Source organism: Rissa tridactyla, chromosome 1 (assembly GCF_028500815.1).
Source record: "Rissa tridactyla isolate bRisTri1 chromosome 1, bRisTri1.patW.cur.20221130, whole genome shotgun sequence".
In the NCBI taxonomy this organism is placed as follows: Eukaryota; Metazoa; Chordata; class Aves; order Charadriiformes; family Laridae; genus Rissa; species Rissa tridactyla.
In genome coordinates, this window is record NC_071466.1 from 101769582 (window position 1) to 101796491 (window position 26910).

At 42.3% G+C, this 26910-nt stretch overlaps 1 protein-coding gene and 1 long non-coding RNA gene across 3 annotated transcripts in view; one reads left to right on the forward strand and one right to left on the reverse strand.

Moving 5' to 3' along the window:
- Positions 1-15880, forward strand: part of KCNJ6 (potassium inwardly rectifying channel subfamily J member 6) — a 43037-nt gene extending 27157 nt beyond the window's left edge. Inside the window, exon 2 of the mRNA XM_054220695.1 lies at positions 13136-15880. Coding sequence (XP_054076670.1) covers positions 13136-13461 — 326 coding nt within the window. The 3' untranslated portion in view covers positions 13462-15880. The remainder of the gene's footprint in view (positions 1-13135) is intronic.
- On the reverse strand, positions 5077-23401 carry LOC128917507 (uncharacterized). Of its 2 annotated transcripts, XR_008469288.1 has the most exons (4): positions 23291-23401; positions 23042-23213; positions 12757-12862; positions 5077-12595 (listed from the first exon to the last, which is right to left on the reverse strand). It is a non-coding gene; the product is annotated as an uncharacterized LOC128917507 (long non-coding RNA). The 2 variants fall into 2 exon arrangements; XR_008469285.1 differs by having other exon boundaries at positions 5077-12862.
- Positions 23402-26910: the final 3509 nt, after the last annotated feature.

Below are 26910 nucleotides of genomic sequence, written 5' to 3' on the forward strand. Positions count from 1 at the left end.
GTAGAAGAGTGCCACCTCATGACTGATAGAGAGGAAGGAAACAACCCGCAGCAGTAAAGCTGAAACCACTCAAGAGCCCGCAGCCAGGGAGGACTGGAACAGCCCATGCCCCCTGTACCCACCCAGCACCACAACACCCTGAGGCAAAACACTCCTTTGCCAAACAAGTGCTTTCTGATCGTTGTTCCCGGAGAAAAAGCTTAGCATCTTTGCTGAACCAAAGCCCATCCTCAGGGTTGAACTGAAACTCTATGATTCTATGATTAATTACTCGGAAGAAACAGACAACATTATGCAGGCCTTTATACAAGGTGCTGCTTGCTTCAAAAGCCCGGTCTTTTTTTTTCCAGACTCCTCTGGGGTATCTTGGGTACTCGCCTCTGGGAACTGCACAATTTTGAGTGCGAGCACCCTCTTTTCTTTTTTTTCCTCAGACATCTTTCCACATACCTAGCCACCTCTTCTCGAGCTTGTTATTTTGTCCTTACTAAAACAACTAATTTTTCTCACCGCCTGAGATAATTGTTGTTAAACTAAGGAGAATTTTGGGGTCATAAAAAACCCTAATGACTTCATTCCTTCTGTGAATGAGGTGCACACATCAAAAAAACTCAGAATTTCTGCACTCCATCAGCACTTGGAAATGTTCGTGGCAAAATCAGACACAGCATGTTCTCAAGGATTGATTTGTCTATGCTCCTCCCAGAAACAATTAGTTTAAATATTTACAATACATGAATAAGGAATAGACGAAAATATTTTTTGCTGGATTTTTGCTTCTTTTTTTTTTCCTTTTTAAATGAATTCAGGCATTGAGGAAAGTGCTAGATTGAAAAAGCTGGATCTTCAAGTGTGCTGTTCCTATTTTTCCCAGAATAGGAATATCAGCAGAGGAGTACTGAAGCTTTCCTATAATCCCAACTCTACTGCTGCTATTCTCCTTTATTGGACTCCTTGCTGAATGCTAGGCAGTAATTAAAGATCAGAATCAGCTTCTTCCTCACCTCAAATAGAACCAAAGTCAATTAAAACCAAGTATTAATTTTTCTAAAATGGTCATTGATCTACTAGGAGGTATATTAATAGCACCTATTATCAGACAGGATGCCAAGCAGCTAAAATATGGATAAAAATTTTGACATAACTTGAATATTAAATAGTGTTTCAGAAGGGAAAGATTTTGCATCTCATTCCCTGAGGCAGTCAGTTTTTGCTCAGTCCTGCATTTCAAAAATATGCTGCTAAAGTTGTCAGATAGCCAATATTATTAATCTGAAAGCATCAACTCAATAAGTCTCATCCTACGAACTGAAAAAAAAGAAAAAAATTCAAAACCCACTTGCTATTCAGTGGGAGGATTTTAACAGCGCAGATGATTTTCTTTGCATAACTGCTAGAAGGCCTGCAAAAGTTCATCAAAAATCAGAGCTGCATGAAGTCTGTGATTGTCTGATTCTTCTGTTATGATAAAGATAACAATAGCTGAATCAATAAACCTAATTTAAATTTTAATTAAAGATTATTGTTATGACAGATGAATTTTTAAGCTTTCTGTGTTTAACATTTTCCCTTAAAAAGATTTTTATAAAGGAGTTGACCAATCACACTAAATAGGAGCATGAACAAATCTTTCGTTGCCTAAACTCCCTCCCATTAAGAAAATGAAAGGGTATAAGGTCTACTATCCAAACCCATCATTTGAAATACTAACAAAACTAGCCCAGATATTCCTCCTCCTCTTCCTCCCAGAGCATGTAAGTTAGCTCTGGGACGTGTACAGTGTGGGGGTCCTTCAGACAGGACCAAAACACTGAGGCTCTTCAGCTCTTACACTAAAGACCTGTAAAACTGGTCGCTGGTGAGACCCCACCTGGAGTACTGCATCCAGCTCTGCAGCCCTCAGCACAGGAAAGACACAGACCAGTTGGAGTTGGTCCAGAGGAGGGCCACAAAAATGATCCAAGGGGTGGAACACCTCTCCTATGAGGGCAGGCTGAGAGAGTTGGGCTTGTTCCACCTGGAGAAGAGAAGGCTCCAGGGAGACCTTATTGCGGCCTTTCAATACTTAAAGGGGGCCTACAACATAGATGGGGACAAAATTTTTAGCGGGGCCGGTTGTGATAAGACAAGGGGTAATGGTTTTAAACTAAAAGAAGGTAGATTTAAACTAGATGTAAGGAAGAAACTTTTTACAATGAGGGTGGTGAAACACTGGAACAGGTTGCCCAGAGAGGTGGTAGATGCCCCATCCGTGGAAACACTCAAGGTCAGATTGGATGGGGCTCTGAGCAACCTTGTCTAGTTGAAGATGTCCCTGCTTGTTGCAGCGGGGTTGGACTAGATGACCTTTAAGGTCCCTTCCAACCCGAATTATTCTATGATTCTGTGAAAAACAGGGACATGCTTCAAGGTATGTGAGTAAAATTTCTCCACCTGCCAAGGGCTACACTGCCAACAAGTCATAGGAACTGGAACAGGGCTAGAGGCAGGTCCATGCTTAAGCCACCAGAGAGAAGAGAGGAGGAGCTGCCAGATGAATTAAGCACAGGTCCAACAACCATCACCAAAGGGCAGCACTTTCGAGGAGCTGAGCTTCACCCAAATGTCCAGAGAAAGGGCTAGATGCTGGTTTGCTTGGTTAAAGAACCAGAAAGCAGCTGTATTGTTATTAGCCGGTGCTACGGAGCTGGACTGATCCAGCTCTCACACAACCCCATGCCCAGCTGCTTTTTGTAGGCTGGCATGTGATAATAGCTGGCCTTCTCACATGGTAGCTATGACGGTTTCAGTGATGCTGTCAGGATTTAGAGCTTTCTTCTGAATACCACTGAGCACCTCTACACTAGTCCTCTTGGTACTCTTTCGGGTGAAATATAAATCAAAAATATCATCTCTGAAACTAAGATATCTTTAGAAAAACTGATTTCTTCAAGTTGTCTCTTCTAAAAGCAAGTACCACCTACCCACGTTTAGCTTGTTTTCCAGCCCACCTAAAAGGATACACTGTTATGAAACTGCCCAGGCAACCCCACTGAAATGTTTTGTTGCTAACCAAAAATCCAAGTGATTTTAGATAGAACATAATTTCTCTTTATTTTTGTTGCATTTCCAAACATCACTTCTCACCAGCATCTGCCTGGCAGAAACAAGTGCTTTATCCTGAACTCTCTTTCATCTCCTCCTCCGATTTCACAACAGCTAAACCAGGCTTCAGCAATGCCTTTAGCCACACACCTAGAAACAGCTACCAGAATACTTTGTGGGTGATTCACAGATTTTGTTGTCAAAAAGCTAGTGATCTTCCTTATTTCCTGAATTTTACAGCATGCCAAGCTGCGTGTTCACACTGTTTTGTCTTTAATCCTGGGTTCACAAACATTTCCAGAGTAAAATGTGACATTTTTATAACAAGCTCTAAGTCAGTAAAGTTCAGGATAGAGCAACCCTTGGATGTTCTGTTCTCTTTGTATCATTTTAAGAAGAGAAACAAAAGCCATCCAAACATGCAGACTCAAATTACGTGTTTAAGAAGTCGGCACAGCAAGAGGTGAAATAGATCACACGTATATTTTAATTAAACATTTATCTCACAGCCATGACAGCACAAGTGTGCAGCAGGTACAAGCCATTACGGAAAATGCTTCTTTCACAGCAATCATCATTCCAACTAAAGGGGGTTTTCTCCCAGTCATCTCTTGGCATTGATGCTAATGTGGGATCTTAGCAATGCCCAAACATGCCTTGTTCTAGTTTCAGTCCCAGCTACTACTGTGTGCTAAATACATGTTCCTCAAGAGGGTTGCATGTGCTATGCATTATGTAGCATAGAGCAAATATAGCAGTCAGATATATTTTTCCACAAAAGATTGGCTATCTTAGAAGAGCTCTCACATAAACAATGCTTGTACTCCTTTCCAAGGCCAAATGCATTCAGGATCTATATTCTCAGCAGCTGAACAGGCAACCTGCAGAGCTTCCAGCTCTACTAATGCCATCCCTGGTCATTGCCCTGAGATGATTGCTGCAGGTGCATCACAACGATTGCATCACAGAATCATAGAATGATAGAATGGTTCGGGTTGGAAGGGACCTTGAAGACCATCTAGTTCCAACCCCCCTGCCATGGGCAGGGACACCTCCCACTAGACCAGGCTTCTCAAAGCCCCATCCAGCCTGGCCTTGAACAGCCCCAGGGATGGAGCATCCACAACTTCTCTGGGCAACCTGTTCCAGTGAAACATTGCATCTTGCAATGTTAGCCTGAACATTTTTGAGAAGAAGCAGTTCCCATCCAAATTGCATATCAAAGCTGGAGTTTTCAAAAAGACATAGGGTTTTATCAAACTGTGAAGCTTAGAAGTGTTAGAGGATGCATTTTTCTTTTCTTCATTTCCTACCTGCAATTTATATCTATCCCTTTCCCGTATTCTGCCTCCCCAGCAAGGAGTGTAGAGAGAGGAACCTGCTTCTGTGGTGCTGATCTCATTTAGTCCTTGGGTTTATGCAGAACATAGAAGAAGAGGACCTGTTCTACTGCTCTGTTCCCCAAGATGAGTAATGCAGCAGCTCAGGCAGCTCCTTCTTCACCCTTCTTTTATCCAAAACCAGATTTTCTGTGGCCCTCCACCTCTTCATAAAAGGTGAGGGAAAGAGCAGGGGACTCACAGCCCATGGAGGAAAAGGGTGTCCCTTTAGCTTCTCTCAGCCTGAGATCAGGCTGCAGGAAGCCAGATGTGGTAGAGAATCCCTTCACACCAGTGTGCAGCTGAGCATACCCCACCATCCTCTCCTCTCCTGGTGTTTTTATGAGATGTTTTTCCCCAGTAGCAGTGAATCTAGTGACTGAAGAGAGACCATAAAACAGACTAAGCCCAAAGTGCTTTCAAATGCCGAGGTAACCAAACTGGAATATTTGAGCGAACTATGTATTTCCTGAGGTTCTCCGGTATAAGAATTAAAGATGTTGCTTATGACTGTGGAAAAGAAATAAGAAGCCAACAGGAGCTCATGCAAAGTCTGTGATTCTTGCTGGCTGGTCATCCTCTCTTTGATGGAAGCAACCTGGTGAGAGAGATGGATAGGTGCAAAAACATAAACAGGACTATGAGCCTCAATGTACTGCCAGGGGTCTTCTCCACACCCCCTGCCACCAAGGATCCTCTCTGCTCCATGCTGTATCTCTGTCCTGGTGGGTTCAGGTTGCGCTGCTTAGAGAAAAATCCTACCAAGACCCTTCTCCGGCGAGGCGGCAGCAGGCGGCTCAGCTGGAGCCCGGTGCCTCTGCTGCCTGCTCCCGGCTATTTGTCACGGAGTTGATGAGTAGGCTGCCTGCGCACGGCGCCAGGAGGAGAGCATCCCATCTGTGGGCCAAAATTCAGGAGGAAACCCATGGATCGATAGCAATGTATTTTTAAAAGGTCAGGACAGGTCTTCTGTTTACTCAGTACTTCCTATTTTGAAAGCAGAGCCACTGAAGCTACAACTGTGTACTGCAGCTTCTTTAAAACACGATTCCCCTATATCTTTCTAGGTGGGTATCTGCTAGGAGAAATAAAGCGCTTGCCTGGTGCCGATTCAATGTCTGAGAAAGCACCGAATCTATAAATGTATCCCAACAGTCAAACACAGAGTCGGGTACAAAATCCTGGTACTTCATGTTCCAGCTCCACCGAATTAAGTCTCCCGTTTCCAAGGACTCTGAGTGCCAATTCTGGAACAAGCTTCTCTCTCTGGTCAGACACTGCTTTATTTGATATATTAAATTTCCCCAGATTTAGTCGACAGAAAAATGTAATCATCATCCATTTAAAAAAGCGCAGCTGAAAAAATGATTAAAATTCATGCACATCAGGCAGTTTGATTTGCTGGGCATGGCCTGAATATAAGGCTAAATGAAGGTTAAATATTGTCTGAAAAGTAATTGTACCATCTCTTTGAGAAGCGGTTTATTGAGAATGTGTATGGTACTGTTAGCTAAAAGTGGCAGCACATTTGAGGTTGAATCAGACAAGATTTTCCGCCTTATGTGTGTACGATTCCTCAGACTAAGCTACATCTAACTGCAGTGTTAGAAAGCAAGAAAATAGACACAAAATGCTCAATGCAGTATATTTAATTCCTGATAGGAGAAATATTAACCAAGTAAATGAAACATTTCTAACTCAGCATTTTTCCATTGGAAAATATCATTACGCTGGCATTGAAATCTTCTACTGCAGTAAAAAAATGTGCATCTTTTTAATATTTTGAAAAAGACTAAAACGCGTCCACCTTTTTCTAATTTAGATGCTGCATTATACAACATATCACATTTGCAGAAGACAGAATGGAAATGTGTTTAACTTAAGAATTCTTAACTTTAAGAATTTAACTTACTATCGATTGCATTTTTTTATACTTGCTATTTGTTTTCACCTTGCTTAGAAAGAAATTGATTTTGGAGTGTCAGAAAGTCCCACTGACTTGACACTACGGCTTCTCACCAGCTCAGTTTCCCGTGCATAGTCGCCTCTTAGGCAAACATGACCTAATAATAACACGTGCCTTCTCCCACAGGGGGTGTGATTTTATTACTGGGGGTGGTGGCCAGGACAACAGCTCCAGCCCACTCAATGGCAACTTGCATTTTCTGATGTGGCGCTTGTCCCTGGTCCCGTCATCAGCTCTGAGACAAAGACAGCAGCTACCACAAAGACCTCTGATCAGAATTCACAGATGGCGTTAGATCAAAGCTATAAAATTTCAAATATAGCGATCAGCTTCTTGGTCTGATTAAATAAGAAATACAAAAATAGAAATAGCAAATTACTCAATTTAGGGGGGAAAAAAACGCACCGGTTTTAACACTAAAAATGGAAAAAAAAAACCAAACAACCAAACAAAAAAGCAATGAAAGTTAATTTCTTATATTCTTATGGGACAAAAAAAATCATCCCCACCCCTTCTTCTCCCACTCACACAGACAGTCCCTGCACCAGGGCCAGGGCCAGGAGTGGCCGTGCTGCAATGTAGCTGGGACATGGAGAAGACCATTCATAACCCACAACACAAGGATGTTGTGCACGGATTCCCAGGCACGCTGAAGCAAAGATACGGTGAAAATGCTTGCAGGCACCTGTCCAGTTTTTATTCCTTTCAACAGCTTTAGACATTGCTCAGGATGACATAAGCATCCAGTTTCCAGGTGTGTTCTGAATCAAGTTATCAGAACCCCTGGGAATTTCCCATCACTAGCTCTGAAAGAGAGGTTATACATATTTATTGGGGTTTTACTGAAATAAATCTGAAAAAAAACACTGATTTCTTGTCAGATGTACATAAGTACAAAAAGGAGGGGGGAAATGTCTTACCAGAACATGGTATTTGCAACATTTTCCAGCAATGACAACTGATATTTTGGGCTTTACAAAAAGTGGCAAATTCAGGGTACAACATGATTTTTTTATCTTTTTTTTTTTAGCTTGATTAAAGAGAATGAATTAACTAATATGGAACGTTTCTGACAATAACTTGGTGGCACTATGGAAATTTTATTCTAAATCTCTGTCCTTTTTTGAGGCAATCATTTTCACACCAGGGAGAATTGTTTAGTACAAATCCGACAGTGAAAGTCTAGATGAGGAAGAGAATATACAGCAAGCACATCTACCGCCTTTAAATCTCAGCACGTCCCTTGTGGCCCACCAAATAAAAGAGACCCAGCAAAGCTAGGTAATTTGCCAAAGCCCACACAGTGTCTGCAGGAGAACCAAGATATCAATCAGGAGTTCTTGACTCCTAGCCTTTTGCTTGTTTTTAATAGCACACATTGCTTTCTCATTCTCCTTAACACCTAAAAATAGCAGACTGACAAATCTCGCACCAAATATATTAGAGACTAAAAGGTCACCTGGGCAGAGACCATCTCTCTGCCTTGTAGGATACTTAATGAACACAGGAGCAACGCCCAGATACAAACCTAGAAAGTTGCTGTAACTTTTTTGAGCACCATACTGGTGCGCATTCATTTGATTAACTCAATATCGGTGCCATTATCACAGTGTTTAAGTAAAATTCTCTTGTCTTCTCACCCTTGCCCCAGGCAAGGCGCAAAAGTCAGCTCTAAGGCTATGGGTCAGCACTTCTCCTTCTTCATAATTCCTACAGTAAACTAGTTTCATCGTGAACACTGACACAGAGGCCGTAGAAATTAATCTCAAGGGGTAGAAAATTTCCCTTATGTTTAGGTTTGTTTTTAAAAAGTTCTAATCATACAAACGAACTTTTGACAAAGTAGATCAAAATCTCTACAGTGATAGTTCAGCAAAGGAAATTATGAATAAAGACAGGGTGAAAGTAATTTAGCAGGAGCACCGCATGTGCACATGGAAGTCTCAGCTCCCAGCTGGAGACCCCAGACCAAATTCTGTACTCCCGAATGTGCCCCCAGAAATGGGAACACCACTATTTTCTGTGCACACTTGAGTTCTCTGCTGCTGAGGCCTTACTCCAAACTGAACTGTGAAGCGAACTTCCCACGCAATGATTGAAAACTGGTCGTTCTTATGGGATATCCCATTCAACTTTTGCAGCGGAAAGTCTGCCTCGTTCTGCTAAGTCCGGCAGAAAATCGCCAAACCCTGAGATCGGCTTGACATCGTGGCTGTCAGCCAAAAAGACGCAGACAGTAATGGGCTGTAACTCTTGCCCCTCTCATTTCATTTACAGTCCTTTTTTTATCACAGGAGTGGAATTTGGAAATAAAAAGTCCTGTGGTGATAAAGACGGCCCCAAATAAAACAAAAGTTGAATGAGGCTGTCCCTCTGTGTAGTCTGCAGCAGCCTGACCTGGAGCTGAAAATCACTGTATTTTGGCCCAAATATGTATTTGATGCCATGATTCTGCTGTACCCTTTTCCCCATAACTTTTTTGTAGCATTTTGGTTTTGACGGCTCCCATCACAAAGCGAAATAATATATGGTAAGAGTGCATGACACAACATATTATTGTGTAAGCTACCATGAAATCTTAAATTAAGCGCGCTGTGAGGAAATGCATCAAGTCACACTGGGTCACCACACCAAACCCTTGTAGCACTGTAAGACAGTGCAAAGCATAAGCCTAAATAACAGTAGACAGCATGAACGAGCTATAACCTCAAAATAACTGCACAGGGCAACTTTTCAAGAGTAATGAATCTGGAGGTGGCATCAACTTTGTTATTAATTCTAATCAGTCAAGGGTGGGGTTATAACCTTACCCACGTACCGGCAACAGCTTAAGGGAATTATTCTGTCATTTTCATAGACTGCATGGTGCAAATATTAAGCTTGATAAAACCTTTCATTCTAGCTGCAAGAAAAATTGCTGATGGGGTGCCATGAAATAGTGTCCATGCTCCCAGTCAGGCAGAGGGAGCCACCGCGCAGACCGTGCTCCAGAGAGGAACAACCCACATGTTGTCTGGAGCCAGGGCACAGTCCCACCTTCTTGTTGAAGCAAAAAGGACATAATGTCAGGGATGTGACCAAGCCCTCTACAGCCTAACCCATGGGCAGATGCCTCAGCACAGGTACCTTGTGGCAGGAGCCCAGCTGTTTGTCAAATTCAAAGCAGACAGAAAGTGGCTTAGCAGGCTGGCTCCTGATCCAGTTGCTAATTCCAGATACATGGAGCTAATCCGAGCACTGCCAGTAGGACCTTTTTTGTTCCCATCTGAAAGCAAAGCAATAAAAATGTTGCCATATCAGATTGGCTGCCTAAAAAAAAAAAAAATAATTCTCCTTCACCTAATCCCCGTAATTTAGTTTGCCTCTTCCAGTATAACAAGGACCAAAATTCAACTTGCAACTCTGCCTGCATAGTTCTGACCCAGCAGTAGGGATGGGGGAGCGATAGGAACAGTATTTACCGTGGTGTGTCTCTTTCACAGAGAAGCGGCAACTCTTATGACACTGGTTACAGCCCACAAAGCCCTAACTGAACATTAAACATGATTAAAAAAACCCACAATGAAGTAAGATGGCAATTAATTTTACTTCTTAGGTAACTTTCCAAGCAATCAAGTATTTGCACAACACTCAGTCATGATTCCCTAGCCTGTGCAAACATAAAACAAACAAACCACAAATATGTCATTAAGACCTAACAGAAAGCTGCAACATATACAACGGCTCATTACTGCTCATTAAAAATCCTTCCAGTTTAAAGGAGGGAGACAGCAGTTAAGGGCAACCATCAGAGGTCCCACCAGCTCATGGCGCATCTAAAACACAGTATGCAGCAAGGTGACCAGGTCCAAGCCCACAGCACTGTAGCCCTAATCCTGCCGCTGTCTTCCTCCCGTGCCAGGCAGCAGGGACACATGGTGCGGGGACCCCTGAAGCCCCCAGGATGGGTGGGATGGGGCAGCTGCCCAGCCCAGCGGGGATGCTCCTCCATCACCTCCTGCTGCCCAGCTTCAATCCATGCCCCTCACCACAGAACCTGAGAGTCCAGCCTCAAGGTTTTCATTGGGCTCCGACGCTCCTTCTCAAATAGACCGTTCCTTCCAGTTACAGTTTTAATTAATTTAGAATGAATTATTTGGGTCTCTTAATTTCCCGGCTTATTTTGAAGAAGTCCAATTAATGCTGAGCTAAGTAGCTCCAAAGGCTCCCCAGCTCTCGTCTGCCCTGAAGGGGTCCAATTAAAATGAGACACTAGTCAAAATGTCAAACCACAGTCATTTTTAAAGTCATTGTGCAACAGATCTATAGCTACATATAAACCACACAATTTTCCGAATAAATCACACAATACTTGGAAACCTAAAGCGTAAAATGCCCTCACTCAAGATGCAGCCTCCCCTGTCAACCAAGAGCACGTTCAGAACTTACAACAAATAATAAAAGTCACATTTCTTTTCACAGGGCAATTAAAACCAGACAGTATAATGAAACGTGTAAATTAGACCATAATATGTGATAAGGGCTTAAATGCAGGACAGACAGCCCAGAAGCTCTGCTGACTGTGGAGCTGAAGGACCTCTGAGGCAGCGCAGGCAGAGACTGGTAAAGCCGTGCCATGCAGAGCTGCAGAGCTGCAGAGCTCCCTCTGTTCTGCTTCCAGGCACACTGGCAATCACTGCAAGGGTCTCCACAACTGTGACGCATTTTAATCTGGGATCCTTGTGATCCACTTCTTACAAGTTTTTTTCTGTATTAGCTTTCTCAAACCTTTAGAGAGGATAATAAGGTCTCTCTCTCACACACATCCCTCACTTGATAAAGTCTTTTTCTCGATTTCAACTTACTTGCTTGAAAAATCCTAACTCTTTCATTCTAGCTCTGAAAGTATTTTGTCTAGCTGTGGAAAAGAAATAGGTATTAAATCATTGTTGAATGGGAGACCAAATTAAAAACTGAGACAGGTCAAAATTTCAGATGAGGGTTTGGTTTTAATGAGGTGTAACTCTACCGTTAGTTCAATTAATCTTCTTGACTTCTGCAGAAAATTGCCCCCCTCTTTCCCACCAGTCAAATGAAGTTTTCCAACCAAAGCAGCAGGATCACTGAGTACTTGATCTGAGCAGAGGAAGGCAATACTGTTTCAAAGGGACTTCAATTTTTTTGTATTTAATCTCCTTGCCCTTGTAATGAAAACTCCGAATTTCCCACTCGCTTCAAAGTCAAATTTCAGCAGCAGAGAAAGGGATTAGAAAGACGTCAATCTCAGGAATGGCACACCCCTTTGGGGAAACCCATCTGGGGGTCACTGGTCTCGGGGTGTCACAAAGGAGCTGGTAGGAGACCTGCCCAGAGGGGTGCCTGAGACATCAGGGAGGGCACCAGGACAGCAGTGGTTGCTGCCGGCCCTCTCTGTCCCCAGCCTGCTGATGCCTTCCTCCGGGGGCAGGGAGATCCTGTCTTCTGGGTCTGCCCAGAAGAGCGCTGCAAACAAACAAATGACCTTCCTTTGGGGAAGCTGCTGCACAACTACCGCGTTTCTCGTATGTATAGTGCTCTGCGAGCCCCCGTGTTCCTCTCCCTCTGTCATTTTGTGGGAAAGAAGATCTCCTTTAGACTAAAAAATCACACAGGAAATCTCACAAGAGATGATTTTTGTCATATGGCTTCATGTCCCTCCACCCTTCCCACCTGTGAAATGAACAGAAAGACGGTAAGCTCTTTTTTATTTCCATTTGTCCGCTACTTGAGAATTGAAATGCAAACACGTCTTGTCCTGCAAAACCGAGAAAAAAGAAGGCTTCAGTGCTCCTGTCAGGCACAAGGAAAGAGAAATTAAGATCAGTAAGTACAATAGAAGCACACTCTCATTTCTGCCTGGCTGTAGCAGGTAGGTACGGTGCAGCGTTTTCATGCTAAAGCTTTCCCCGACAGTCGCCCCTCCGCAGGGTCTGGGGCGCTGCAGCATGCGGAGAGGAACGCTGGAAAAGGGCTGAAGTACCACAGTGTGGTAACAGCTGGTAAATGCCTTTCTGAACGTAACGTTACACGTGAAAAAGACAGAGCACCAATAAACAGCACTTTTCACCTGTCAGAAGCAAGCTATCTGAGCTTGGAGAGGAGGCACGAGAGAAGGAGGGCAGAATTATCTGGAGCAGTTTGCACAGCCCTGAAAAAGATCGGAGACATTAAACTACCAATGTTTGTTCTTCGCAAGATTCTCCATGTGACTTTATCTGATGCCAGCAGTGCAGAGAAACAACGTGCATTTCTAAGGACTGCCATTTGTGCCCCTAAAATTAAACATTTTTTTTAGTTGCTTATGATTACCTTCTAAATAACTGATGTGGGGCAGGCTTGTCATGTACATCTTCCATAAGCCATCTGAGACTCGTCAGCGGGTGAGTTACTCGTTGATGAAATACAGGAAGAAGAACTGCATTTAATAAAGAAATGTTAATCTTTTTGTTCGCAGACTTACCATATACATGCTTACAGACTTACTATATACATGCACAGAAGGAAAGGGCATCAAGTAGGTTACACATTGTAAAATTGCTTTATAAACTCAACCTCATATGATGTCAAACCTATTTCTTTCCTAGCATATGTCTTTTTACAAACAATTCTCTGCCTATATGAATAAATAAGTAAGGATTTGTGAAAGCAGCGGGTCCTTATTACAGCACTTCTTACTTCTCTGTTACAGGAATGACCTGCCAAGCTCGGAGTTCATACATTACGAGTGAGATCCTGTGGGGTTACCGTTTCACCCCTGTCCTCACTCTGGAGGATGGATTTTATGAAGTTGACTACAACAGTTTTCATGAAACATATGAGACCAACACACCAGTTTACAGTGCCAAAGAGCTGGCAGAGATGGCCAGCCGAGCAGAACTGCCCCTGACGTGGTCTGTTTCCAGCAAGCTGGACCAGCATGCTGAGCTGGAAACCGAAGAGGAAGAAAAGAATCAAGAAGACCAAAATGAAAGAAACGGTGATGTGGCCAACCTGGAGAATGAGTCCAAAGTGTAGAACCACCAGAGGCATAAGGGCCACACCACCTCTTTATCTTCTCCCTCTTTGCTCCCCTTTTTTTTCTCCTACACGCCTTTTTTTTTTCTTCCTTGTTATTCTTAATTCCAGGAAAATAAATACTTAAGATGTGAAATAGCCACCTGCCCAACTTAAACTCAAGAGATTCACAGACTAAGCAAAGGCGTGGGTTAAAGCTGCAATACCCATTATCAATGGTGGAATCTCAACCCCCACCCTGGTAATGACTGCTGGCTTCCTCGGCACCCCTCTGAGTTCAGACCTCCAGGTTTATCCACAAAAACAACAGAAAAAAAAAAAAGTAATGGGAACATATACATGGGATTTAAAAGGAAAGTCTAATTAATGCTCATCAAAGAAATGGGCCCCGGCTCCAGTTTTTATGTATTTCAGGACAGTCTCACAAACTGGGTGACAAGCGTCTATGAAATGGGCCTTGCAGCTTTAAGACGAAGGTGAGCAGAGGGATCTGCAATCCAACACGATACTGTACATATGCCTTATGTAATTACTTTCTCTTTACATTTAGTAATAAACACCGCATGTACAAAAGTACTGTAGTAAAGAACTTCTAAATAATGTACATAGGTGTGTAATTAATGTAGGTTTAGAAACAGAGTTCTAGAAATATTGGGATGCAAAAACTAACTACCCATCAAGTAGGTATTTCTCTTCAAATATTTGGAGTGTAATATTATTTTTTTTTTTCCCCTATATCTATGGCTCTTCTAGTGCATGACATTTTCTTCAGTGTACCAGACTGGCAGCTATTTAGAGTACCTCACTGTTTGCCAAACAGATCGTTTCGCTGACTCTAAAAAGCCATTAAGTCTGGGAGAGGGCAGGGTAGAGAAATTGTAACATAATTACTGATATACTGTGAAAATGTTTACAAATAAGGCAAACCGTTCCTGGTTATTTTTTTGGCAGTTCGACCTAAAATTTAGGCTGTGGCAAACTCACAGCAAACCAGAATTTCCTGTACACTCTGAACATAGCGAGCATGTTTCATGTAGAGGTATTATCCTTTATGTGCAATACCTAGGGAAACTTCTCCCTTCTCCCCACCCAAACCATGGGATTTCAGTGGAGTAGTTTGCTACACAAACAGCACAAGCCATTGAAAACTGAACGTTGCACCTTAGCAAGTAGATTTTAGCTATACTCAGCTGGCAAAGAAACAGATGAATTTCATCTGAAGACGTAATCAATGAAATCCATTTGTTGACAGCGCCGGTGCTTGGCCGGTCCGGCAGAGTCACGGGCGGTGCGACATCCCTTGGTATAAGCTTCAACAGGGTTTCTCAGCTAAACACACGGTTCCTGCCACCCGTGCTCAGGAGAGCGGTTCCCTGATGACTTTCTTCACCTTAGGTTCGCTCCTTGGCTGCTGTAAATGCGTGTAAATCCTGTACATCCCGACTTGACGACTTTAAAATTAACAGGGCAGCGATAACTTGCATCGCTTACGCGGCAACGCTCACGCGAGTAGGGGAGCTGGTGAGCACGGCGACAGGGTCACGGATGCGCTCCCCGCGGGGCTGCTTACACGGTGCAGCATCGCCCAGTGCTAAGGACCACTCAAGTCAGGCCCAGCGTGCATAAAATACTGCCTGTTGAAAAAAACATTGCTTTCGGCGGGCTTTCGCTCAGGCCCATCGGGAGCAGCATTTCTGTCAGCGAAGGAGAAGAAGCTGCAGCCTTAATTTAGTTTTTTTTTATGCCTGCCTACTCCAGAAAGGAAGAATACACTGAAGAGAATCCGAAGCATTTTTGTACAGAATCATTTACGTTAAAATAGAAGAGAAAAAAAAAAAAATAATAACCTCAGGAGAAACTTAGTGGGCAGGTGGAAATTTTGCACTGTGATATAGCTTTCATATTAATTTCACACCGATTTTCGATTTTTTTTGCTGAAACAACTGCCCCTTGATAGTTTTCACAGCGTGTGGCTAATCAGTGGGGTTTCTGCAGGTCCCGTAGCTGTGCTTCATCCTGAGATGGGCAGAGCAGGGTGTGGGGAAAGGGTTTTCACACCAAGGACTGGCAGGTGAGGCCGAACGGAAAGAGGTTTTTGTTTCAGCTCTGAACGTTTTCCCTAGAAGGCTTTCACAAAGCAGCAGGATGTGAGGAATGGTGCAGAATATGGATTTTCGTTCCCCCCACCCGGGCTGGCTGATTCTGCCAACTTTGTGGTAAAGGCTACTTACGCTTAACTTTTGTGAAACAGCACTCGTCTTTTGCTGCAGACCTTACAAAGCTCGTTCTTCTGCCCCAGCATCAGCGGCTGCCAAGTGCTCCAGTTCACCCATCACAACCCGCCCGTCAGGCTACCCATGGCGGGTACTGAGCGTTTTGAAGGAAGGGGGGCTCCCCAGCTCCACTGGAAGACGGAAGCCCTAGAGCAGAGGAGCCGGGGGTGGGGAGCGCGGCACCGATAGCGACAAGCCGCCCGCGTGTGTCAGTCCTGGCTAAAGGTGCATGAGCTGAAAGCAAAGCATTCCTCTGAGGACAAACCTGCTTTTTGCTCTTGTAATTTACTGGGCCACCCTATTACTCATCGCTGCAGTTTAACAAAAGTTTGCATTAATTAGAACAGCAGCTCAGGGCCCTAATTCAACCTTTTTTGTGTCCTTCAGCACAAAAAAAAAAAAATAAAAAATAGACTTTCTGCCACTGGGGCATGCGCATGTGTAAGCTATATTTTTGTGAATAGGGCACTTAAAGCTTAAGGTGTGTGTGTTCGTCTCTTTCTCTCTCTCTCCCCTTGTATTTTACTGTCTTTGGTATTAATGTAGTATGGACTGTAAAGTTTATGAAATCTCATTTTTGTAACATAAGCTTAAAAAAAAATAGAAGCCTCCAAAGCTTTCAATGGGGAAGCTTCACGTAAACTTTGTACTAGAATGTCCCTATCAAACACCTCTATTTTTCTACAATGATTGATTAAGCAGTTTAACAATGTATTTTGTGTCAATGATTTCAACTGAACTGGTAAAAAGACAATTAAGAATTGAATGCTGTTAATTAACAATGGATTTTCAAGCCGTATATACTGAGTGGTGTTTTCATTAACAGTGAATAACTTACCCCGGGAACTTCATCTCCTAATCAAAAACAATATACTACGAAATATCAGTGCCATATGGGAATATTTTTGGCAAATCACACTTAAGGAACATGAATAATGCAACATCTTAATATAATTGACTACATAATTAATCAAGACCCATCTCTATGTACTTCACTAATACATTTTGATGTCTTTTTCTCAGAGTATCTTGTGATTTCCAGAAGCAAAAGAATTTGCAGAGATAAATGTGAGCTCTCAGTAATCTAATGCAGCTCTCAATTCCTTCTTCCAATGAACAGAAATGGGCTTTTTTCTGCATGACACACTAATTGTTTCTCCCCATCCAAGTTTCCAAACCAGATCTTTCAGGTGTTGATAATAGACACAGACATACTGCTTTTAATGGAGCAACACAAATTTATACCAGGTGAGAATTTGACCTTCAGCAAATACTTGAAACTCTGGCTTATTATTTAGCAGTAAATACCATCCTACCAGCATTAAAATAAATGTCATAAATGATTTCAAAATAGGCACACACACAAAAAAAAGCAAACATTCTCTTAGCAGTATAAAGCTGTTATGATCTAGATCTTTGCCCTACAAAACCGTAGTCATTGGCATTGTGTCAACAAATTTAACTTCTATAATCAAAGTCGAAAGTCTGCTTCTACAAAGGGCCTTGCTGCAAGCGTGCAGGTACCTGCGGCACATGCAGAGAGGATTGCACAGCCCCGCGGCAGAGCTCTGCACACCCTTTGCAAGGCGGAGAAAGGACATGGCCACCCACAGGAGGGTCCCCAGCTGCTCAGCCAGGTGGGGCAAGGTGCTGACAAATGTAAGAGGAAAATGATTAATGGATGGTTTGCAGTTAACTTCAAGACAGGCTCTGGATTTAACCCTGGTGCAGGGAGGCGCCCAAATCTGGGGTTGCCCATGTTCCTCTGCTGGAGTTAAAAAGGAAACACAGATCCTTCAAAACCAGGGAAGAAATCCCACTTGTCTTTTCAGCCACAGGACAGAAGTTCCCATTTTGCTCAGCTGCATGGTATTGAGCTACTTAGGAGAGGGAAGACCTGCTCTTTTCAGCCCAGGATGTTCAAAGCCATTTCCCACGTCTCCTGAGAAACTAACCCTGCCATAACAACGACAGAGACCCAGCCCCTAGGCCAAGGGCTGACTGGCTCTTGAATAGCTCCTGCTAGCCCAAAGAAACTTTAAATCCTTCTGTTTTTAACAGAAGAATGGAAAATTCCTCCTTCCCTGGGTCCATAGCAGCCTCCATCCTATTGATCAGGGTGCTCCCTGGCTAAATGGCAGACCTCATGCTGGGGACAGCATGGTGCTCAGGTTTCTCACCTCCTGAGCCAGCTGCCATCTGCAGAGGTGCAGCACCATGGCCTTCGCCTACATCTCTGAATGCAACCACCTACCATGCCCTAGGAGGGCAAATCCCACGAGGCCTTTGTTTGATGCGCTCTGAACACCCTCCACCACACCAGCCTCGCCAGGAGGTGGAGGGAAGCCAAGGCCTTTTATATCAGTCCAGCTTTGCTGTCAGATGAGTACAGCAAGAGAGGATGCACAATGTTACGCCCAGAAACCCTGGCCGGCAGGAGGAAGGTGTATCTATCTGAGACTCCTGTCTTTCGCAGATTAGAATTTAAGCAAGTGGTGAATTTATACCATTTCCTCCAGTTGTTTAATGTGGATGTGAATTAGATGCTGAAGGCTGAAAGTGTCATTTGTCTATGGGGCAACGTGAGGAGTCAGGCACCTCAGGTAGGACATTTCTCAGCAGCTGCCACCAGAGCTTCTGACTGTGAAACATAAACTTCTTACTATTATGGTAATCTCTGTCCACCAAAATATCTTTCTTTTCAGAATATCAGCTTCCTTAACAACCACATCACCTCATTCAGCCTTTTTAGGCTATAAATCAAATGTAATAACAAAACCAAAAGTTGGCTTCTCTTCCACTCTCGATCCTTCAGCTTGTAAACAAGCTGTTTGGAAACATGCGTTGGGAAAGCAGGCATAAATTTAGGCTTGGCACTGTAATTAGTTGTTAAAAACAAGACCTGAAAGCTGGTCTTTATTATTCGCATTAAATGATGCTCTTCTATGCTTCCTGAGTGAATTTTAAACTTCTAGGATTTGGCTTTTTGGAGGGGAGGGGTGGTGTTAGACATTCCAGGGCACACTTAATTTTGTGCATTTAGTTCAAGTTTACTTCTAGCAATTTCCACTTTTTCAGATCCCCTAGATTTCCAGAAATTATAATCTAGTGGCAACCTCAGTGTAACAACATATTTATTTTACCACTTGCCATTCTCCCGTTTATTGTCTGTATACTGATGCTCTAGTATAGTTTCACGCAGATAGCACACAAACATCGTATCCAAAGATAGAGAGACACGAATATCTTGCTATTTCATCTCAAGTGTGAAATTTGTTTTCTATTCTAAGCAAATTCACAAATGTAAACCATAGTTCTTTCCTCATCTTCTCTAACCTGTGTGTTACCCACACAGCATAAAAACTTTAGTGTTTCAAATCATACTAGCTGCTTTGAGGGGTTTTTTTTCTTAGAGGGCAGGACTGGGGAGAGCCCTCTGCACTTTTTTTCTATTTTTTTTTTTTAATCAAAGATGGCAGCTCCAAACTCATAGATGCAGCTCATGGGCAGTCCTCTGGAAGCTGTGGGCACAATCCTGCCACCAGCTTGCTTTGAAGTCTGTACCAGCCACTCTTCCAAGGCATAGAGCTGTTTTCCCTCAAATTATTATAGGCAGTCACTTGCATTTACTTTTCTGGAACATTTAAACTGGAAGAACTGGTGGAGAACTGTTACCCCACCACACTTTTCTCCGTGTGCTTTTCACAGCCTGTTGGACTGGAGTCCTCTGGACTTTTTCCAGCTGAGAAAAGGAAAGCGCCTGGCACACAGGCACAAATCCTCACAGCCGCCCTTCCTGGCCACTTCCCCAGGAAGGAGGACCCAAATTCCTCACTGAAATATCCATATTAAAGGATGTGTGATACGGTGCTTGAGATGGCACCATTCTAGTTCCGAAAGGATGGCAACGCAATGCGCAGTGTTTGATCCACTTCACGTGCGCAGCACATCGTACACAGCCTTCTGCTGAGCTGAGGAAATGGAGCTGGAGCATGGCACCGCTGCCAGAGCTCTTTAAAACGCCTAAGAAATCTTCCTAAGAACGTAACTGTAATCAAATTAAGCTCAAAGTGAAAAGGACCTTTTCTAAAAAAGATTATGGTATCTTAACGAGAAATCTCTAATCTGAGAACATCAGTAAGATTGTGGGTGGGACACCCAAACTGTTACACTTTGAAGTCATCACAATGAATCTTATTCAGATGGTGATAGAAGTTACTTCCTTTTCATGGCAACATTTTTGGTTTAGATGGATGGGATGCTAGAGCTAACCTCCTAAATTTCTGCTTGTGATTTTCAGAAGTCCTGAACATTTACCAGCTCTTACCAAGATCAGTAGGAATTAGGAGGCATTTCTGTGAAGGGAGACCATCTGCTCAGATGACGACGTAAGAATTGGTGCTGTCTTTTGCTCCTGCTTTTAGGCTCCCTAGGAGACGACGGAGTCAGGAGAGGTCTCCACCTGACTGAAATGCCATCCGCATCAAATACGTGCCAAAGTCTAAAGAACCCACACATGTTGCAGTAGGCTGTAGGCACATATTTTTAGGCACCCTAGGGATCACCAAAAGCACTGCCAAATGTGCTAAAGATGCTACCAAGAGTAAAGAATGACTTGACTCTCTTAAAGGCATGTGGTGGGTTGACCCTGGCTGTACACCAGGTGCCCACCAATGCTGCTCTATCACTCCCCTTCTCAGCTGGACAGTGGGAGAAAAAATATAACGGAAAGCGCATGGGTCAAGATAGGGACAGGGAGACATCACTCACCAATTACCATCACGGGCAAAATAGATATGACTTGGGGAAAATTAACTTAATTTATTACCAATCCAATCAGAGTAGGGTAATGAGAAATAAAAACCAAATCTTAAAACACCTTCCCCCTAGCCCTCCTGTCTTCCTGGGCTCAACCTCACTCCCAGTTTCTCTACCTCCTCCCTCCAAGTGGTGCAAGGGGACAGGGAATGGGGGTTGCGGTCAGTTCATCACGTTGTTTCTGCCGTTCTTTCCTCCTCATGGGGAGGATTCTTCACACTCTTGCCCTGCTCCAGCATGGGGTGCTTCCCACGGGAGACAGTTGTCCACAAACTTCTCCAGCATGAGTCCTTCCATAGGGTGCAGTCCTTCAGGAACAGACTGCTCCAGTGCAGCTGCCCCACAGGGTCACAAGTCCTGCCAGGAGCCTTCTCCAGCATGAACTCTCCATGAGGTCACAGCCTCCTTTGGGCATCCACCTGCTCCAGTGTGGGGTCTTCCACCGGCTGCAGGTGGATATCTACTCCACAGTTAAACTCCATGGGCTGCAGGGGGACAACCTGCCTCACCATGGTCTTCACCACAAGCTGCAGGGGAATCTCTGCTCCAGTGCCTGGAACACCTCCTCCTCCTCCTTCACTGACCTTGGTGTCTGCAGGGTTGTTGCTTTCACATATTCTCACTCCTCTTTTCTGACTGCTGCCACCCAGGGCTTTTTTTTTTCCTTCTTAAATATGTAATGACAGAGGTACTACCACATTTGCTGATGGGCCCAGCCTTGGACAGCAGTGGGTCCATCTTGGAGCCAGCTGGTATTGTCTCTATCAGACATGGGGGAAGCTTCTAGCAGCTTGTCACAGAAGCCACCTCTGTAGCCCCCACACACACCCCAAAACCTTGCCACTCAAACCCAATGCAAGACATTTTACTGAAATCGGGTTAAGGCACAGCAGTGGGGCAAGAAGAGGACGCTTGTCCTATAGCTTCTGTAGGAAAGAACAGAAGCCACCACTTAGCAGACAAACCAGCAATCCTCACTTCTAATAAACTCAATACTAAAAACAGACGAAAACAACATAATACACTTTCTAATCAAAAAGGTAAAATGGTTCATAGCAAATACAAAAGATCCCTGTAAATAGAAAGGAAGGAATATAAACAAGTGCAAAGTCTACAGATGAAACCCAACAGAAGTTTTGACCAAAGGGCAGGACCACTAGAATCAACAGTTCAAAGCTAAGCAATGCTGCTGTTTTTTTTTTAATTTTTCTACACAAGTATCATTTCTTTGACATAGAAAAAATTACTATTAATAAATATAGGAAAGCACAAGCAAAACTATTGCTTAAAAAAGTTGGCTAGCTAGCCAAATCATCAAAATGAAATCTGTATAATAAGAAGAGATAAGGGAGAGAATTCATCACTTAAAACCCATTCAGCAATTTTTCCCCCCATGAAATACATTAAAGTAATACCAACAAGAGACAGCATTGTTTTAAACTTACTGAATTCAAAAGAAAGGAGGAAACTGTTCAATGCACACAAAAAATTTGTGCCTTTTCAAGACCCCGTCTTTAGGGGTTTTTGCCAGCATCTACATGACAGGGAAGAAACTAGCTGTATGCTAGTTAGTACCTATAGTACCGATTGTAAAAAGCTTTTATCTCTCAAGAGGCACAAATTCAAAATGAATGTGAAGAAAAATCACAGAAAGATCACCTAATATGATAACTAATACATAGAAAAGGAGTTAAGCTTCTGCTTAGCCTTATTTCCCAGAGAAAAAACAATAAAACAGAAACAGAAAAAGAAAACTACATAGAAATTTTCCTGAAAAACGGCAGAGAAAAATATGGCTTCATTTCATAAATTTAAATAATTTCCTTTTTCTTTTTTAATGATTGTGTTTGTTCTCTATTTGTATCATCACTCTGACTGATTTGCTAAAAATCTGCATGGCCAAAAAAATGTGACCTTTCAAAAGTAATTCTAGTTTTGTAAAGACATAATTCATTTTGGGTCTTTAATTATTGAGTAATCTGTGGATTAGTACTGATAATTAGAACAAGATCAATATAGTGAACGGCTTCAGAGAAAAAATTTTCAGAGGAAAAAAATATATCACTTCACAAATCAGAAGGAAATATCCCTTTCACAGTTTTTTCTCCTCACATTTCCAAAATGAAGTAATGAAGCATTTTGAGATTAGAACAAAATGTTTTGTTCAGCTGGAGTCTTTCTTGAAATAGGTTGAAAGATCCATTATTGCTCATCTTTGCAAAGAATGAACAAATTCACACCATCAAATTAATGTCAGTTTACCTACTGTAAAAAAGAATAGGTATTAATATTTTTTTAAATAAAATGCCCTGCAGAAGATATATAGTAGTGAAGAAATCTGTAGTAGTGAAGCTCACCCTTACAATAAGAACCAGTCATTGCCATGACTCTGATTACAGCTAAAATTAAACTATTCCCAATATGACATCCCGAACATTTTCACAAAAATGGACTTGTAAAGGGTTTGGACCAAAATGTCAAGGACCCACCTGGGATTTGGGAAGCGTAGACTCAACTTCCTGCTGTAACTGACTCAGACAGAAATTTTTAATCTTAGATCATCTTAAAGACAGAGTTGCAGAAGCTTGAGCCAGATTTCCTTCCTTCCTCAGCAGTTTGCACCCATCAGGTTACGAATTATCAGTCAATCTGTTGCAATCTCTGAAGAGGTATCCAGATTAAAAAAAAAAATAATAACAGTAATTGGGGTTAAATTGAAAAATTCTGAGCAGACTTACCATAAAATTCACAGGGAGATACAAAGACTTTCTTTAATCACTGGTTGAAACTGGAGCTCTGCCTCTAAAGGCTGAAAGGCAATACTCTATTCCAGTCTACCTGGAATGAGTGGATAGCTGTCTAAGAAATGAATGATTAAAAAATCATCATAGCTGACAGCTTGTGAGCTGAGGGAGAAAGGGGAAGGGTTACCGAGCACAGGGATGGAAATGCCGACATGTTCAGGCAACGGCCCCACCAGTTCACATCTGAAACACCGAGGAAGCACCAACTACATTTTTCTGCGTTGCGGCAGTCCCGCAATTGAAAAATGCCATTGTGGGGCAAAAAAGGCCAAAAATAAGTAAAAAAAAGGAGTTTAAAAAAAATCAGGGGGAGAGAACAAAAGGGAAAAAGGAGGAAAAGGAGGAGAAAAGGGAGGGGAAAAAGAGGGCTTGCTCCCACTTCTCCAAATGATGCCCTGAATATCTCACTAACTTGTATCCTTTAGGGTTCTTTGGGGTGGGTTTTTTTTTTGTTTTGGGGCTTTTTTTATCACCTCAGCCTGATAGCTGTGTTCTTGATGTTGCTCTTGATAAACAGCCTGAGAAGAGAGGCCCGCTTTTCCTAAGGAACAAGCACCTGTTTGATGGTGAATGCAGTGACTTTAGAGTGCCTTCAGCAATAATAAATAACTTACTATCAAGGTTTTTTCTTCACAATTCAAGTTACTAGCAGCAAATAATTGACACTTTTCTTGGAAGCCCTGGGTGGAGCCCTCAAAACCAGGAACATTTTCCTCTCGGCATGCTGGCCCTTCAGTAATCTGCGCTGCAGGCAGCCAGCTGGTAACAAGCCCTTGACATGTCCCTCCTCTTCAAGTTTTCCACGTGGCACAGAATGAACCTCACCTGGGTACAGAAAGGAGAAAGGCTAACGTTTGCAAAATTATGTGCCCAGAAGTCTTCATGGTATGGATCAACAATGTCCACTTGACACACAAAACCACCTAAAAATCACTTTTCTGTTGTTTACTGTGGTCATTTTACAAAAATTAACTATGAAAAATAATTTTTATTATCAAAATTATAAGTAATTTAAGTGCTAATTGAACTACCAAATGACAGTATTTTAAAGGTCTGCAACAGTATTTTAAAGTCTGCTGTAATTTAATATCACCAATGACTAGAGTCAGAGCCTGAAAGGCAATTACAATCAGCTTTTCTTCCATTTAATTCAGAAAACAGACAAACTTAATTCAGAAAACGGACAAAAATAAAGCAACTATTTTAGATAAACACAAATAAAGACTTTGACTTTGGTTTAGAAACCACTTTATTCATAGTCACAGATTCCAAATTTTTCAAAGCCTGAAGTCTGCTGTATCATTCCCAGTAGAGTAAGAAATAATAATGTAATCAGCACTTCAGTTTTAAGGTGTTGGTGGAAATTTTATTCAGATAAAAGTGAAACCTTTCCTGTACCTCTTTGTTTTGAGACATTTTTATAACCTTTAGAAGCTTTTTACTGATAAGCAAAACATGCAGACAAAGACCTTTTTTCTAAACCGCTTCAAGGCACAGTCCCCTTTCTTTTTATTCAAATATCAAATATACTTCAGCTGCATTTGCGCATAAATCTCAGAAGTTGAATGTTAATACAATTAGGTTATCAAATTAGGGAATTGTATGTATTCTAAAATACTTACATAGAAGTTTATTAATAAATCAGTAAATCTGCACATGCACAAATCATCTCAGTCAGTAAATAGGGAGGAATCAGAAAAAATCTCTGGAAGATGCAGTTACCCACTTGCTGCCACCGAAGTGTCTGTATAGTTATTGTGTTAGGTAAGAGAAGATATGAGATAGGTATGCAAAAGTAATTGTGTGGCTATTAACCTACTTTCACATACTTTTGTTTTTTCCCCAGAAACAATTTCGGTAAACCTGTGTGTGGGTAATGATGACAGCATATCTATTAAGAAAGCACAAGAAAATTCAACAACTAATTATATTTTTAAATAAAATATATATGAAACTACTGCTCTAGGAAATTTTTTTTATTAAAAAAAAGAGGGATACAAATAAATAAATTCTTTCCTCTGGAAAAATAAACAGCTTTGGACATTGTCTTGTTATAATTTTCCTGTGCTTAATCCACCAAAATACCTCTGTGTTCTTAGCTGGAAGGACAGCTACGGGTCAGAGCTCAGAATGCAGATTTGCTTTCCTTAGTTCATAGCCCAGAGTTCAGGCTTCCTTTTTTGCATCTTTGGTTTTCCAGAGTATTTCTTACAGAATTCCAGGACCCAGGGGAAAAACTCATGCACCTATTTTGCATACAATTTTTCACTGGGCTTTGATTAATTGCAATATTAATTAAAGTTGGCTTGAGTATGACTGGAGCTGGGTTTTCTTCCCATCTCTATCACAGACAAACCAGTGGTTTTTCCAGGCTGCGTTCACCTGCAGGTAGGGTACGTCCAAGGCTCCACGTTTTGAGAAATGATGGATGTCGCAGCACATGTGGGTGAACAAGGACCTCACTGCAGCCTCAGGTCTGGAGGTGGGCCACAGCCAGACGCTTTCATTGACCCATGTTCTACCCACCTCAGCCAAAGGCAAGCCACGTTCCTCATCAGTACGTCACGCTTTACTCTTGATCGATTTGGCAATCATTTTATTGGGAAACTGACAAAACGTCATCTGAGTAAACGTGTCCAGTTTGCCTGCAAAATCACTTTCATCTGACCAGCAAAAGCGAGCGGCACGCACGGCTTAAACGCAGGCTACACTGCTCCACAGGTCTCCAAGGGTCTGTTCCTGGGGTTGCCTTGCTGGGACCTGAACTAGTCAGTTCAAAGCTGGTGCAACGCATGTAGGCATACATCAGTCATTGCCTTTATGGCACTACAGGAATATGCACCGACATTAACCTGAAAACAGAGGATACTCAGTCACAGAAATTATCTGTCAGGAACCTACGCGTGGTCAAAACTGATGAGGTTTGTGTGTTGTGCTTCCAGGTCACCTCTCTCCTATGAATGCGGTTCTTCATCGTTAGCCACTGGGGGTTCGTACCATTTCACGCAAACATTGATAATTTGCTGAAAGAAAAGAAGCAAGGTAGAAAAAAAGTGTCACTCTCCCTCTAACGCTTCTAGTAGGTGAAATACAACCTCTTTTGGTTTGTGCTTTTTCCATTATCCAGCATTACAAACTCCAGTGTTTAAAAAGGTAAAAAATTACAAGGTTATCTTAACAAGCAAAACATTTAAATTGGTAAGATGCTTTTCAATAGAGCTTGTGCTCCTAAAGTGCTAAGATGGCTATGAAAGGTCGGCCTCCAAGCACTGTCCTAGTCAGAGCTTCATTACTGCTACTAGGATACTTTAAATTTAATAATGTTGCATTAGGTTATAGGACAAAAGGATGAGGATATTTTCTACAGCCCTTATGGCTGTGGAGTTCTGCTTTGATTTATATCAGAAAAACAGCTAATAAACTGCAAATACAAAATTTTAAATAATGAGTTTTAGTGGGTAATGATCTGGGTTTCTGAGACATTTTGAAACTGCTTTTCGACAGTTTCATGTGGCACTTTCTCACATTGTATCAAAGTATATTTTCTTTTATGC